Source organism: Polypterus senegalus, chromosome 6 (assembly GCF_016835505.1).
Source record: "Polypterus senegalus isolate Bchr_013 chromosome 6, ASM1683550v1, whole genome shotgun sequence".
NCBI lineage: Eukaryota > Metazoa > Chordata > Cladistia > Polypteriformes > Polypteridae > Polypterus > Polypterus senegalus.
The window spans coordinates 2201201-2216635 of NC_053159.1; the positions used below are offsets into that span (position 1 = coordinate 2201201).

The 15435-nt window shown below is 43.6% G+C and overlaps 1 protein-coding gene across 29 annotated transcripts in view; it reads left to right on the plus strand.

Moving 5' to 3' along the window:
• clasp1a (cytoplasmic linker associated protein 1a) overlaps positions 1 to 15435 on the plus strand; it is a 317477-nt gene that overhangs the window by 13047 nt on the left and 288995 nt on the right. For all 29 annotated transcript variants that reach the window (XM_039755243.1, XM_039755255.1, XM_039755246.1 and 26 more), the window contains exon 2: positions 10652 to 11220. In XM_039755243.1, coding sequence (XP_039611177.1) covers positions 11026 to 11220 — 195 coding nt within the window. In that variant the 5' untranslated portion in view covers positions 10652 to 11025. The remainder of the gene's footprint in view (positions 1 to 10651; positions 11221 to 15435) is intronic.

A 15435-nucleotide genomic window follows, 5' to 3' on the forward strand; every position in this document is an offset into this window, starting at 1 on the left:
GTCATTGGTTAAATGTCATTGTCCTGGAAGGGCTACAGGGTGATGGCAGAAGTTGGTCAGTAGTCCTCTGGTGAGTGAGCTTTGGAATGGCGGGTGAGAAAGGAGAAGTGGTCAGGAGCGGCGCCCCATCGCTAATCAGGGTGGTATTTCTAGGAACCTTCAAGGTGTCTCCAAAACACATGCACATGACTACAGTATATACATGTAGATACAGAGACACACACCAAGGCATACAGTCATCTTCTGATCTGTATAGATAGACACGGTCTCTGAATGCACTGGTTGGGGTGTTGAGGGTCCTGTGATTTGTAGCAGATTTTACGAGTAGTTTCATTTATCTCTCTCTTTTTTTTTTTTTTTTTTTACATTACATAAATGTGGGTTGCTGAGGCCCGAGGTGCCCTGTGTGGTACATGGGCAGGACAGCCCACAGGTGTGAATGCACATGTCTTTAACAAATGTGTCCCAGTTATCTCCTCCGGGTCACACCAATGTATGATTTGTGTGTCATGCTAAGCCTAGCTGGCACTGAGGCGTAGAGCAGCTTTGTTTCTAAACAGCATAGTGTGTATCTATTACTAGCCTACAATATCAATTATTTTATAGTTAAGTTTGTCAATAAATCAGAGCTTAATTGTTATACAAGTCTTGTTATGTCACATGGTGCATATGCTTAGTCATAATGACTTACAGCAGCATTCACAGGTTTGGAATCATCCCGAAATGTTCCTATTTTAGATAGAAATTGATTCCTTTTTTAATGAAGATACCATTATATTGATTTGCAAAAAACAGCCAAGACTCTACTAAGGTTTCTAATGACTGTTACTGCTTGAAAGGTCCGATTGTTTAATTTATTATTCACGGATGAATGCAAAGGCCCATTTTCAGCAGCCTTTCCTTCAGTTTTCCAGTGAATCAGTCCTGTTTAAGTGCTAATTGGTTATTAGAGAAACCTTTTTTTTAATTGCATTAGCACCATGGACACCCGCTATTATCTCCAACAGAGCAAGTCAATTGTCTCTCCTTGGGTTGCAAGGTGCCGGCATTCCTGAAGTTCAAAAACGGACAAAATGAAACAGCTTTCTCACAAAACATGTCAGTCCGTTGTGTTGTGTTGTGTTGTGTTGTGTTGTGTTGTGTTTTGGGCACAATGAAGGTGACTCCATGTGACAGACTGCCAAGAAAGTAAAGATGTCCTCCAGAGGTGTCTGTTATTGTCTTCAGAGAAGAGAGCAAAGTGGATCAGAGCAGGCTAGAAAAAGGAAAGGGAAGGTCCAGATGGACAACTGCATATGAGGAGAAGGAGAGCATCAGAGTGTGGAGTGTGAGAAACAAACGGCTTAACGCTTGGAGGTCCTCCGTCGGGTCCTTCTTTAAACACACCACCTGCAACAGTGAAAATGTGACTCCAGGATGCTTGCTTTTATAGTTTTGTAGACCTTTTCTAACTTGTTTAACTCAGACCAGGGGCGTGAGCTTTGGGTATGAGCCAGTCACAGCTAGTGCAGGGTGCTGTACGGGATCCCGGGGGGGCGCCAGCCCATCGCAGGATGAACACACACCAGTGTCGCATCACCATTTCACCCTAACCTGCATGTCTTTGGACACGGGGAGAACACGCAGACTCCACGCGTGGAGAACCCAGGGACGCAAACCCTGGTCCTGTGAGGCAGCTGCGCATTGACTGTGCCACCCGAGACCCATATCTGAAACTGGCAAGAGAATGCCGAGTTTGGATGGAAGATGAGTGGAGAAGCGTTTGACGGAGTCGCCTTGTCATTCAGTATTAATGTCTTGGCTGCATTTTGACTTCAGTTTAATGGTATCTTGATTAAAGACGTATCAGTTTCTGTCCAAATCATGAACGTTTCGTGCCAATTTTGAGCTTTTGAACACTAGTCTGCCTTATATGACAATACACGCACCTCGGTTAGAATTTTGTTTTACTGATAGGTGCCACCCTGAAGAGATGATTGAGATATTAACAATCAAAAACAAAACTGGCAGCATTGGGTACAAAGTAAGAAGCGACCCTTCCTGTGACTGGTCTCTCTTTATAAGAGGGCATGGTGGGGCACGTGCCCACACTCAACAGGCCAGTTTAGAGACTTTATTGTTGGAGGAGATGACAGTACCCAGAGAAAGGCTTTGCAGACATATGCAAAATGTCAAATGGGCATTTCAGATTTGGAAAGGGCATCGATCCCATGTCTCTGGAGCCGTGAGACAGCAGAGGTAACCACTGTGTCGCCAGGCTGCCTCCTGGAGGAGGGGGTCCGTCATCATATTCATACACTCGGACTCTCTGATTGCCCACTGATAAGACGACCGTAATGTTGGCTGAAGCTGCTGAGCGGTAGGCAACTTTTTTTTTAGTGTGCAGCACGTCACTCAGCTGTCGAGGGTCCTAAAATAAAATGACGTTCTGCATTTTGTTCTCGTATTTAAAATCTACTTTCCTTTTTTAGTAAGTGATCCTTTTGAAAGTGCATCTGTTGTAAAGTGGTCTCGTGTGTGGCGTGCTACTCCCTTTGTTCAAATAATTAGACTAGTCGAGTAACTTGAGAAGCGGAGTGGAATGAAAGCCTGTAGTAGCGTTGGCCTCCCTGGAGGGCCAGGGGTGAAGACCCCTTCGGAAAGTAGAAAATAATAAACTGGGGGGCTTTCAATTTACAGTATGTTTTATTTTTCATTGCAAAATTCGGCAGATATTCTGAGACTGTGGCGTTCCTCTGCCGTTACAGAAGCAGGAGCCGTCCGCCTCTATCGTCAATTTAAAGTAGTGCACAGTTTCACTTGTGACTTTAATGTCCGCGATGAAGAGAAAAGGCAGTGGACCTCCCGGGTAAAATGTCGCGTTCGTCGTGTAAAGAGTTTTATCCACTTGTTTTCAGAGCGGCTAATCTTAGGAATTTGCTAATCACAAAATGTAATCTGTCACGCTCTCTTGATCGCCTGGCGTATTTAGCAAGCATGTAAATCATTTATTGTTCATTTTTTTTCTCTTCCGACTAAGTTTACGTTTAAATGTGCAGCGTAGAAGTCGCCTTAATGGCGGTGTGAATGGCGGTAGTTGTCGTTGTCACCTCCCGGCTCCAGGTGTCCCAGGTTCAGACGTCTGTCTCATTGTGGAAGTGAAGCAGGCCCAGCGTGACCGTGCGTTAGGATAGAGAGGCCTGCTGCAGGACTAGGCTTTGGCTCCTGCTGACCAAGTGCATTCCATAGTGGAATGTGAACGAAAAGATGGACACCTGCAGTAACCGAGTAATACAATTCAATCATCCAATTTTCAAAACGTCCTTTTGGTTAAAGGTTTTGATAAAGTAAAGGCCACAGTTTCGTTTTCCCTTAAACATCATAGTCAGTCAGTCAGTCATTTTCTAACCCGTTTTGTCCTGAACAAGGCTGTGGGGGTCTGCTGAAGCCCATCCCAGCTAGCATAGGGTGTAAGGCAGGAACAGACCCTGGACAGGGTGCCAGTCCATCCCTCAATCATAACGCACGGTCACACTGGGCCTGCTTCTCTTCCCTTCCTTGGGGATCCACAATGAGAGAGTCCATCCAGGCAGATGTCTGAACCTGGGAATCCTGGAGCCGGGAGGTGACAATGACAACCTCTGCCATTTGAACCCCCATGACGGCTGGAATGCGACTTCTACGGCCTGGACAGGGTGCCAGTCCATTACAGTGCGAACACACACACTCACACCCCAGCCACACACTGAAAAGCAGAAAAGCAAAGCACATTTGTAGGAAGCCCACCCACCCTGGCCATACTATTTTTACTCCTCTGCCCTCTGGCAGGCACTTCAGAGCCCTACATGCCCACCCTACCAGACTGAAGAGCAGCTTTTACCCCAAAGCACTCGGCCTATTAAATGCACCGCAATCACTGCCCCTTCCTAAAACAGAGACCACCACTGATTGAACTGAACTTCTGCATCAATCACACATGGCCACACACTTGGACACGACCCATGCCGTTACATTGACTGTAATCTTCATTTATTATTACCTTGTTTATGCTTACATGTTTACCTTTACTGTTTCTCTGTGTATTTCAGAAACTGTTCATAGTAACCATGTTTAATGTTTCCTTAGCTTATTGTCTACTCTTATGTACTTTTATCTAAGCCATTTATAAGCTTGTTCCAGGCGACATTTCTTTGTATTGTTCATTGACAATAAAGATATCTTGCATTTAGGCTCACCACTTCACCTCATTTACAAACGAAACAAATCTGACAGACGAGTGGAGACCTCACAGTCCATCAGGTCTAATAGCCCAGCCGCCCCAGTTGCTCCTCAAGATACCTTCTAAAGGTTGGCAAGGTTTCTTCTGCAACTCCTAGTCTCGGTAGTTTGTTCCCAATTCCCACAACTCTTTACGTAAGAAGAAGTTCTTCCTGGCTTCAGTCCTACATGCTCTTGGCCTTTAATTTTCACTGATGTCCTCGAGTATGTGGTTCTCTCCTTTATCAATGCCCTTGAGAAGTCTGTGGACCTGGATTAGGTCCCCAATGCTGTTTCCACTGCTCCAGACCAAGCAGGTTTTATTCTTGGAGTCTGTCACAGTAGGACATGTCCTCCAGTACCATGATGCACTTAGGCCGGGTTTATACTTCACCCGACGCGACGCTCCTCCTGTTTTACTGTTTATACTCGCGTGCATACTTTACGTAAATCTGGAGGAATCCAGCAGGTGGCAGTGCGAGATGTCATGACGGTGAGAACAGGTTCGGCTTCTCTGTGTTGTGAATTGTCTGGAACAGTCATTAAATTCCGATGACACCTTACCGCAATATCTCTGAAAAGGATGTTTAATGATTAAATCCATCAATCCAGGGATGTGTCCATTCCAGCTAGCATTGGGCACGAGGGAGAAACAACCCCTGCACGGGGCATCAGCTCATCGCAAGGTGAATACAAGCACTCGCATACACTGGCGTCATTTTAGTGTCACCAAATCTGCATATCTTTGGAAGGAAACCGGAGCGCAGTGTGGAAACTCACCAGGAAAACATAAACTCCAGGCAGGGAATACCAGCGACGTGACTCCCTAAACGCTCTGCCACCGTGGCTCCCCCATGTGTGTAATTATGAACAGTGTTCATTATTTAAACAAAGTTAACAATTTATCTGTCAAATGTAACATCCATACTTTAATGCATTTCATCATGAAAGTGATATCAAGTATAAATCTAAGGATTCTAAATTGATAGATAGATACTTTATTAATCACAAGGGGAAATTCACACACTCCAGCAGCAGCAGACTGATAAAGAACAATATTAAATTAAAGAGTGATAACAATGCAGGTGTAACAGACAATAACTTTGTATAATGTTAACGTTTACCCCCCAAGTCGCATAGTGTGGGGTCTCCTCAGTCTGTCAGCGGAGCAGGATGGTGACAGCAGTCTGTCGCTGAAGCTGCTCCTCTGTCTGGAGATGATCCTGTTCAGTGGATTCTCCATGATTGACAGGAGTCTGCTTAGCGCCCGTCGCTCTGCCACAGATGTCAGACTGTCCAGCTCTGTGCCTACAATAGAGCCTGCCTTCCTCACCAGTTTGTCCAGACGTGAAGCATCCCTCTTCTTTATGCTGCCTTCCCAGAACACCACCGTGTAGAAGAGGGCGCTCGCCACAACCGTCTGATAGAACATCTGCAGCATCTTATTGCAGATGTCGAAAGACGCCAACCTCCTAAGGAAATATGCAGAGAGTTGGAATATCAGACATGTTACATGTTCTGTGTGTGGCGATTGCTGCTGTCAGGTCAGGAGGAAGCTCCAGAAAAAAAAAAGACGGCACAAAAGATGGTATGTGAGACTTTTAAAATGAATCGTGTCATTACGATTGGGAATCTGCGACGCTTGAATATAAAAGCACCACGAACGCATCTGTATGTCGGCATTTTGCTTCACACCATCGAACCATTCATCAGACATCGAAGCGCTCACATCGATCCCATAGGATCCTCAAAGCGTCTTTCTGTCACATGTAGATAGTTAACAGAGACTCTGACGTCACGTTCCGACTTTTATCACAGTGCGCCCCACTTTTTGCTGGTACTGCAAGTCGCGCACGCGTCGCGTTCATTTCTGAGGACTTGCTCAGAGGACGCGTCAAATGAACGCTGGGAACGCGTGACAGTCATGATGCGTGCGCGTACGCATTCCGAGCATGACGTATAAAGGACCCTTAGTTGTTCTCCTCTGTACGGCGTCAAGTGCTGCTATGTCTTTCTTGTAGTGTGCTGACCAGAACTGCACACCGTACTCCAGACGTGGTCTCCCCAGTGCATTAAATTGTCTTCAACATGGATGTGGTGAGAGAGGACGTGCAGGTAGGTGATGAGTGTAACAGAACAAGATGACGAGGACAGAAAGATATGGAAGAAGATGATCCGCTGTGGCAACCCCTAACAGGAGCAGCCGAAAGAAGAAGAAGATTCTAATGCCCTTTTAAATATCTTCTGCGCGTTGCTCAGATGATGAAATGTGTCCACATAAACCCCTAAATCTTTTTCAGAGGCTGCCTCCTTTTGGACATGATGTTAGTTGCAGTGCATATCAGCAGCTTTAGAAGAGAACAAATGTGTCCTGCCTGAACTAACTGTTGGGTCACGTGGAACTGCAGCTAATCCCTGCAGCACTGGGTACAAGGCAGGAACCAAATCTGGATGAGATGCCAGTCCGTCACAGGGCACATGGCCTGTAGCACAGACTGGCTGCCACCAGTGTTAACATATCCCGATAAAAGCATCAGCCAATAATAATAATCGTAATAATAATAATAATACCCACACTCACTCACAATATGAGCACAATAATCATAGATGGCATAGACACACATTCACCATCTTTATCTTCCCATCTATATACAGTGGGGGAAATAATTATTTGATCCCCTGCTGAATTTGTAAATTTGTTAATTTACAAAGATATAAACAGTCTCTACTTTTTATGGTAGTTTCATTTTAATGGAGAGATACAGAATGTCAACCAAAAATCCAGAAAGAAACACATTACATAAAGGATCTTGCATGGAGCTCCAGACCGAGGGCGAATGATGGGCATTTTCTATTTCTCCCATTTCCGAATAATCGTCACTTTCTCCCCAAGCTTTATGCTGATGGTTTTGTAGCCCATTTCAGTCCTGTCCTTGACGTCCATTTACAGATCTTTGGCGTTGCCCGTGGTGGTGGAGAGGATGGAATTGGAAGAAATGGATTCTGTGGACAGGTGAACTCAATACACATCACAAATTGAGATCAGGAGCACCTGGAATTGATCGATCGATTGATTGTAATCTGTGTCCCACGTGGGCGCACCGTCAATCTGTGGGAGCCAGAATTCTGTAGGGGATCAAATCCTTGTTTCACTCAATGACATCCATCCATTATCCAACCCGCTATATCCTAACTACAGGGTCACGGCAGCCAACACAGGGCACAAGGCAGGAAACAAACCCTGGGCAGGGCACCAGCCCACTGCAGGGCACTCAATGACATTCAAATCAATTTGTAACTTTTATGTAATGTCTTTTCTGGGTTTTTGGTTGATATTCTGTCTCCATCCATTAAAATGAAACTACCATAAAAATTAGAGACTGTTCATTTTTATATATTGGTGAGCAAACGTACAAATTCAGCAGGAGATCAAATATTCATTTCCCCCACTGTAGATAAATGGGAAGATAAAGATGGTGAATGTGTGTTCATGCCAACTCTGATTGTTGTGCCCATTTGGATCATTCAGCTTTTTGGGATTCTAGCTTTTCATTGGCTTAATGAGGAGTGCCAGTAATTGTCCATGCCAGGGGTGTCACACTCAGATCCTGAAGGGGCGCAGTGGCTATTTTCTCCATTAGTCACCAGTGACTACCGCTCATCAGACTTGTTGTGCTTCATTTTAATTGACTTCTTAACACTTGGACCTCCTTGATTATTTCTTTTTTTTTTTCCATTAACAAGCAGCTAAAGAAAAGTGAAATGCAAAGTAAGCCACTGTATGACCAGCTATGACAGGGGGGTCACAAAATCCAACCGACTTGTTCATTCTTGTTATTAGTAAAACCTTAATTTACTTCAGTGGCTGATTGTTGGTCGTATTCTGCCACAGCAGACATTTTCAAAACTGTTGATTTCTGTTTTCTCGTGAGCGCCTCGTGGATCAAAACAGATTGACATTTCTCAGACTTTCACGGGATGGACACAGAGGCGCAAATCAGATCAGGTTATCTTGTTGTGTTGGCTCACTTGGTATTTCATTATTGTTTGACTGCCAAATTAAGGATCTCTTAAAAAGCAAGCAAAATTAAATGAGGGTAATAAAGTGTGTTTCAGTATCAGTAGTAATTGGCTGGCAATTAACAAAGTGGCTGGAACAACAACCTGCAGCCACTGCGGCCCTCCAGGACCCCTGGTGTAGGCCGTATTTACACTTACTGAGCCCATTCTTTGGACGACTGCACTAACGCTGGCAGGGCCTTCTTTTGCTCTCATGGCATTGATTCCACAATATGTTGGACACATTCCTTTGAGATTCTGGTCCACGTTGATATACACAATTTTTCCGTTGCCTGTTCATGTTGCGAATCCCTTGTCCTACCACATCCCAGAGGTGTTCTGTTGGATTCAAATCTGGTGACTCGGCTGGCCACTGAACAACACTGAAATCTTTATTATGTTCATGAAACCAGATTGAGGTGACTTTTGCTTTGTGACATGGTGCATTATCATGGTGGAAGTGTCCATTAGAAGATGTGCAAATTGTGGCCATGAAGTTATGGTGAGTAACAGTGCTCACAAAGGCTCACAATTCATGACTGATTGGTATTAACAGGCCCCAGAGAGTAACAACTAAACACTCCAAACACCACCACCAGTCTGGGCTGTTGATACATGGTAGGCAGTGCGCGTGGATTCACACTGTTGGTGCAAACCATTTGTGTGCCTCAGCAGAAATCGAGATTCATCAGACCAGGCGACGCTTTTCCAGTCTTCAGCTCTCAACTGTAGCCTCAGCTTTCAGGTCTTGGCGGATAAGAGATGAGCCCAACATGCACTTCCACTGCTGTAGCCCATGACGTGTTGGGCATATCCAAAATAGTTTTCTGCTCACCACAGTTGTACAGAGTGGTTATCTGAGTTACTGTAGCCTTTCTGTCAGCTCGCTCCACTCTGGCCATTCCCCTCTGACCCCTCTCATCAACAGAACTGATGCTCACTGGGTGTTTTCTGTTTTTTTACACCAGGCTGAGTAAACAGTAGAGACTGTGGTGAGTGAAAATCCTAGGAAATCAGCAGTTACAGGAATACTCAAACCAGCCTGTCTGGCACCAACAGTCAAGATCCCTGAGATCACATTCTGTGTTTGATGTGCACATGAACTGAAGCCCCTGACGGCCATCTGCAGGACTTAATGCATTACACCGCTGCCACGTGATTGGCTGATTAGAAAATTGTATGGATAAGCAGGTGTACGGGTGGGCCTAATAATCTGGCCAGTGAATCTATCTATCTATCTATCTAGTGCCTTTCATATCTATCTATCTATCTATCTATCTATCTATCTATCTATCTATCTATCTATCTATCTATCATTATATAGTGCCTTTTGTATCTATCTATCTATCTATTTATCTATCTATCTATCTGTGTTATAGTGCCTTTTGTTTCTAGCTATCATATAGTATCTTTCACATATCTAGCTGTCTTTCTGTGAATGATACATTTTGTGGTGAATAGCTTCTTTTATGTTTCTCTTTTTAATACTATCTAAAAAATCCAGTGTCTGTCTGTCTGTCTGTCTGTCTGTCCGTCCACTTTTCACAAGAGAACTACTTAACAAATTTAGATTGTGTTTTTTTCAATAATTTTCTTGAACATTCCAGTTGATTTTTGTGACTTCTGTCATCTCCTTAAGTATCAGAGATAGATAGAGATAGATAGATAGATAGATGGATACTTTATTAATCCCAAGGGGAAATTCATAGTTTGCTTGCAGGAACGATTTATTTGCGCTAATCTGAGAGAGAGGCTGCGGGCCAAGGGGGTTATGCAGCGTAATGTAAGGAGTGGGGAGCTGGGCCGGGCCCTCCTCACTCGTGCTCCATCCACAGTTTGTATTGCTCTACCTCTGATCAAGTTTTAGAGTGGACCTTGCCTGCGATTAGCTAGCGATACCTGTTTGGTTATTGATTTTTAAAGTTTGTCCTGTTTCACTACTACGCGGGTGGACCTGTGGGGGATGGCTAGTCTATTATATAGTGCCTTTTTTCTATCTTATCTATCTATCTATCTATCTATCTATCTATCTATCTATCTATCTATCTATCTATCTATCTATCTATCTATCTATCTATCTATCATATAGTGCCTTTCGCATATCTAGCTGTCTTTCTGTGAATGATACATTTTGTGGTGCATAGCTTCTTTTATATTTCTCTTTTTAATACTTACTCATTTTCATTAGTTGTTATTATTTTTTGTATTATCTTCTGTCCAAATAGTCAACATTTTTTAACCCGTTACTGAGAGAGCAAAGGCAAACAACAATTACAGTATGCATGCCATGTCAAGTACTTTTCTGAAGGCCGACTCTCCATTTGTTAACATTTTCTCTTTTGCTTGTTCTTCACAGGATGGCATCGGAATTATGGGCTACTAAATTATGAAGGACTCCGGTTTCAGCCCCTCCTCCTTCTCTCCTTACTGCTAGGACTATCGCCATATCCATTACAAGAACTGCTGCTTACAGTCTGATTTGAACCACTTCAAAAAAAAAAAAAGAGCCCAGCAGCTGCTCTGCCCGCACACACATGGTGCATTGTTGTCATTCTCAAGCTTGTATCCCCATATTTCACCCTTTCAGTAACCTTCAGCGAATGCAGGGTCAACCTCTGGGATAAAAATAAAGAGCTGTCTCTTTTATGCTGAACAACTAACTGAAACTTTTTTTGTTGTCGCTGCTGCTGCTGCTTTGACTTTTGGTCCTAGTATACAGTACTTTGCATTATGGAACCCAATATGGAGTACTGCTTGGCACAAGTGATGCAGAAAGATGTGGGGCGGAGGCTGCAAGTGGGCCAGGAGTTGATAGACTACTTCTCAGACCGACAGAAGTCGTCAGATTTGGAACATGATCAGACTATGTTGGATAGGTTGGTCGATGGCCTTGCCACCTCTTGGGTTAACTCCAGCAACTTTAAGGTGAGGACAAAATTATTCAGATTTGCTATTGAAAAGTCCATCCGAGCATATTCCTGATTTGGGGAAAAAAATGTGTTGTTTCCTTATGTTGAGTTCTCATTAATCGAGAGAGTTAGAAATGTCAGTAAAGAATACTACACTCCTTTTTAAACCATCTTTTTATAAAAGTGCACTAATAATTGGTTAATACAGAATTCCCGACATACTTTAATCCTTAACGTGTAATTACTGGATGTTCTGCACAGAGAGAGCACAGTTGTCTTGTTGTTTAAGAAAATGCATTTGAGAAGAGCCCTGGAGTTCCTCAGCACTGAAAATGTGAATGGAACCCAGTTGTTCATTTGCAAGTCTGACACTGTGCCACTGATTTCATTTAAAATTCCTATGCAAATATAAAACAAATATAAATAAATCAGCAATTTGAGTCTCTTCAGTTTGTGTGCTTCACATCAGAGTATCATAACCTCTTGCATTCAGTGGCACTCTGTGTTGTAGAGTCCCATTCCTACGCAGCCCACATTGAGCAAATGCCAGCAGCCGTAGCACACGCACTTCAGAAGAGGTCATCCGCCTGACTAGTACACAATCTAGGAAGAGGTGTTGTTGAGGCCAGCAGGGGGCGCTTACCCATAATGCCCCAGTGCAGTGATGGGGGTCACTGTGCTGTCCTTTGGATGAGACATAAAACCGAGGTCCTGACTTCTCTGGGGTCATAAACAATCCCTGGTTGTCCTTCATAAAGAGTAGGGTGGATCCTGATGTCCTGGCTAAATTGACCACCATGGCCTAGCCATTCTGGCCCCCTAATCACCCTCTGTCTCTTACTGGCTCTCTCTCTCATGACTTCATCACCTGACAGCAAATGTGTGGTGAACAAAAATGGCTGCCATCACATCACCTAGGTGGGTGCCACACATTAATGGTGGTTGAAGTGGCTCCCCACTCACTAGTGAGAAAAGCGCTATATAAATGTAATATTATTATAGTAAAACCTCAATTAACCGGCAGTCTCCATTAACTATCAGGGCAACAAAAAAAACAAACGCTGCGCATGCCAGCTTCTCCCAATTGGTTCTGCCGTGTGGTACGCTGTGAGCTCGGCACGTTGGAACAGCTCTTCCTTCTGCCAGCACGGAGTGTTTTTCCCCAGCACCACGTGACATGCCCCATTTTCAAATCACAGTGTCAGTTACGTACCTTCAGCTTTAATGGTATTTCGTAGCTTTTCCCTTTTGTTATAATTAATCTACGATACATTGTTATGGCCGGTAAGCAAATGCAAATTGTTAAACAATTACGAAACGTCAAAAGCACTTCAGGTTTTGCTTCAATTTAAGGAGTAGGAAGAACAACAGTGAATGATATAAAACATAATGCTGGTAAAATTGAGAAACGTGTCGAAAATGGAAACCACCGACGTTAATGTTATTCTGTATTAATGTTAATGTTCTTCTGCATTGTCATTTTCTTTTTAAATTCTGTTATATTATGTTTTGTTAATATATTGTGATGTGTAAGCAGCTTGTGATGCGCTGTGCAGGAGCAGAAATGGCGGAATGTTGTGTAACTTATGGGACTGGGTGAAGGGCTTCTGTTCTGTAAGGGGCAGACATCAGTGACCAGAGTAGGGAGTCAGGAGACAATAAGCAGGAGTGTTTGTGGTATAGAAAAAGACAGAATGTGAGTGACACGAGATGATTATTGGTAGAGAGAGGTTTCTTTTATTGTTTTGAAGTTGTGCTCTGTAACCCAGATAACGGAGTATAAGACAAGGCACTGTTTGTAACGGAACAAAGACTCCAAGTAAAACATAGAAAAATTGCAGTACCTTCCAGTACCTCTGAGTTGTATTTTCTTATTACACTGGTCGTTACAATCTTATATGTAAACATCTACTTTGGAAGTGTGTGTCTGAGAGGTGGAGTCTGGTTAAGGGCCCCGTCTCCAAGGATACGCAAGCGAGGCCAGCAGGTCAGCAGAACGAATCCTCTGAAGAAAGACAACTTGTGTAGCTGCTAATACACAGGTGAGGTGAGTGCGTCGGCAAAACGAAACCTCTGAAGAAAGACAAACTCTCTTAGCCGCTAATACACAAACGAGGTCAGCGCGTCGGCAGAACGAATCCTCAGATGAAAGACAAACTCGCTTAGCCGTTAATACACTAACGAGGTGAGCGCATCGGCAAAACGAATCCTCCGAAGAAAGACAAACTCGCTTAGCCGCTAATACACAAGCGAAGTGAGTGCGTCGGCAAAACAAATCCTCCGATGAAAGACAAACTCTCTTAGCCGTTAATACACAAGCGAGGTGAGCGCGTCGGCAGAACGAATCCTCCAAAGAAAGACAAACTCGCTTAGCCGTTAATACAGAAGTGATGCAGGCAAAATGAATCCTCCTAGGAGAGAGACACCCAGAGGAGTTCCTTTCAATTACCTCTCACCTCTACATTTCAATTTCTTTTCTGACAATTTCAATAGTTTCTAGGACCCTGGGCTTTTTACAATGTGGGCTTACACAGCTAGTATTATATAAATTAATTCATTTTGTTAATACTATGTTATATTTTGTTAATATGTTTTTTTTTTGTTTTTGTAAATAAATATGACTATTCGCTAAACTAATTTACTGTATATCATCTTTAAAGTCGCTGTTCTGTTATTCATCTTTTCTATTATCCATCACAGCCTCAGTCCCGGCCCCTGGCGGTTTTACTGTCTTATTATTTTAGTCATGAACTAGTGTATCCCTCAGTTAGAGTTGGAAGTCCCACCTCTATTATCTGAATGACTGGTGCTGGGATTCCGCAGGGCTGTGTACCGAGTCCTCTGCTCCATCCTCTTTTACTTATGGTTGTCAGAAAAACACCAGTAGTGTCAACTTTGCTGATGGTACCATAGTCATTTGTGGGAGGTATAAGTCTGCCTACAGGAAGGAGGTGGTGGGTTTGGCAGGATGGTCATCATGTCAGTTAGACAAAGGAGATGATCGTAGACCTGTGGATGAGGAAGACAAATGTAGAGTGGGTTAACATCTTTAAGTTTCTTGGCATTTGCATCTGTGAGGACCTTACATGGTCTCCTAACCCCTCCCAGATGGTTAACATATCCTGAAAAGGTTAAGGAAATTCAGTATGTTAGCTAGGAACCTTAGCAGTTCTCACAATTGATAGCATTTGGGCCGGTGCTATACCGTCGTGCGGTATACTGGTAATGGTAAAGTACTGAAAAACAGTATGGTACCAGCATTTCTGGGTTTGTGGTACCCTAACTCTAGTTGTAGAAAAAAATCAATTTTGTAGTTTTCATGAAACAAAAGTACACACATCAATGTGACTGAGACTTGTCGGGAGACTCCCGTTGCTTTGACACAATTACGACTTCAATGGGGAATACTGTTTTGACGTGATCAGGACTTCTCAGGGTATCATCCGCCATTGCTTTGTTGTGATCGGGACTTCACTGCTTTAAAAAGGAAGCCGTGTGTAGTGTGGTGCAATGGCGCTGCGCAACAGGGAGGCTGCAGTGAGACCATGGAGGTTCTGGAGTTAATCCGTTATTTGCTTTTGAACTAATTTTGGTACTGCGTATGGAGATCTGAAAGCTGGTATTGATAGCAAAGTCAGAATTTTAGTAACACTGCAGTGCTATTACAGTCTGATTTGGCCTCTGCTCGGTGTTGGATTTATGGCGGGTGGTGAGAACTGTCTGTGGAACAGCTCCGGATATCATCTGTTACGGCGGGTCTTACTAGGAGGGCCGGCAATATCGTAAACGACATTACTTCTGCCATTGGGCAGACATTACAGGAGTATAAATCCAGGATGAGAGACTGTGTACAGACCATATGGCTTGTGTGTGGTTTTTGTCCATTGCCACTTCCCGTAACTATGCGGGTATAATTGTGTTTTTTTATTATTATTTTTGTTGTATTATTGGTTGATGGCAGCAGATAGGGCGTAAGCATTTCATTTCATGTTACAACTGTTATACTGTGCACATTGCATGAAGCTCTCAAAGCCAGTAGGTCCAGGGCTAGTGGTGCGGATCAGCAAGGTTCTCAGCGAGGTATTCGGTGGGCAGGGCAAAGCTGATGTCAATTGTTCTTCAGAATTCGTTTGCCAGTATGCAGTCATTTCATCTTTGTGTCTGGAACGTGCCACACGGACTCATTTCACAGTGTGGGTCATTTGCAGGAATGAAACCAACCGGGACATCC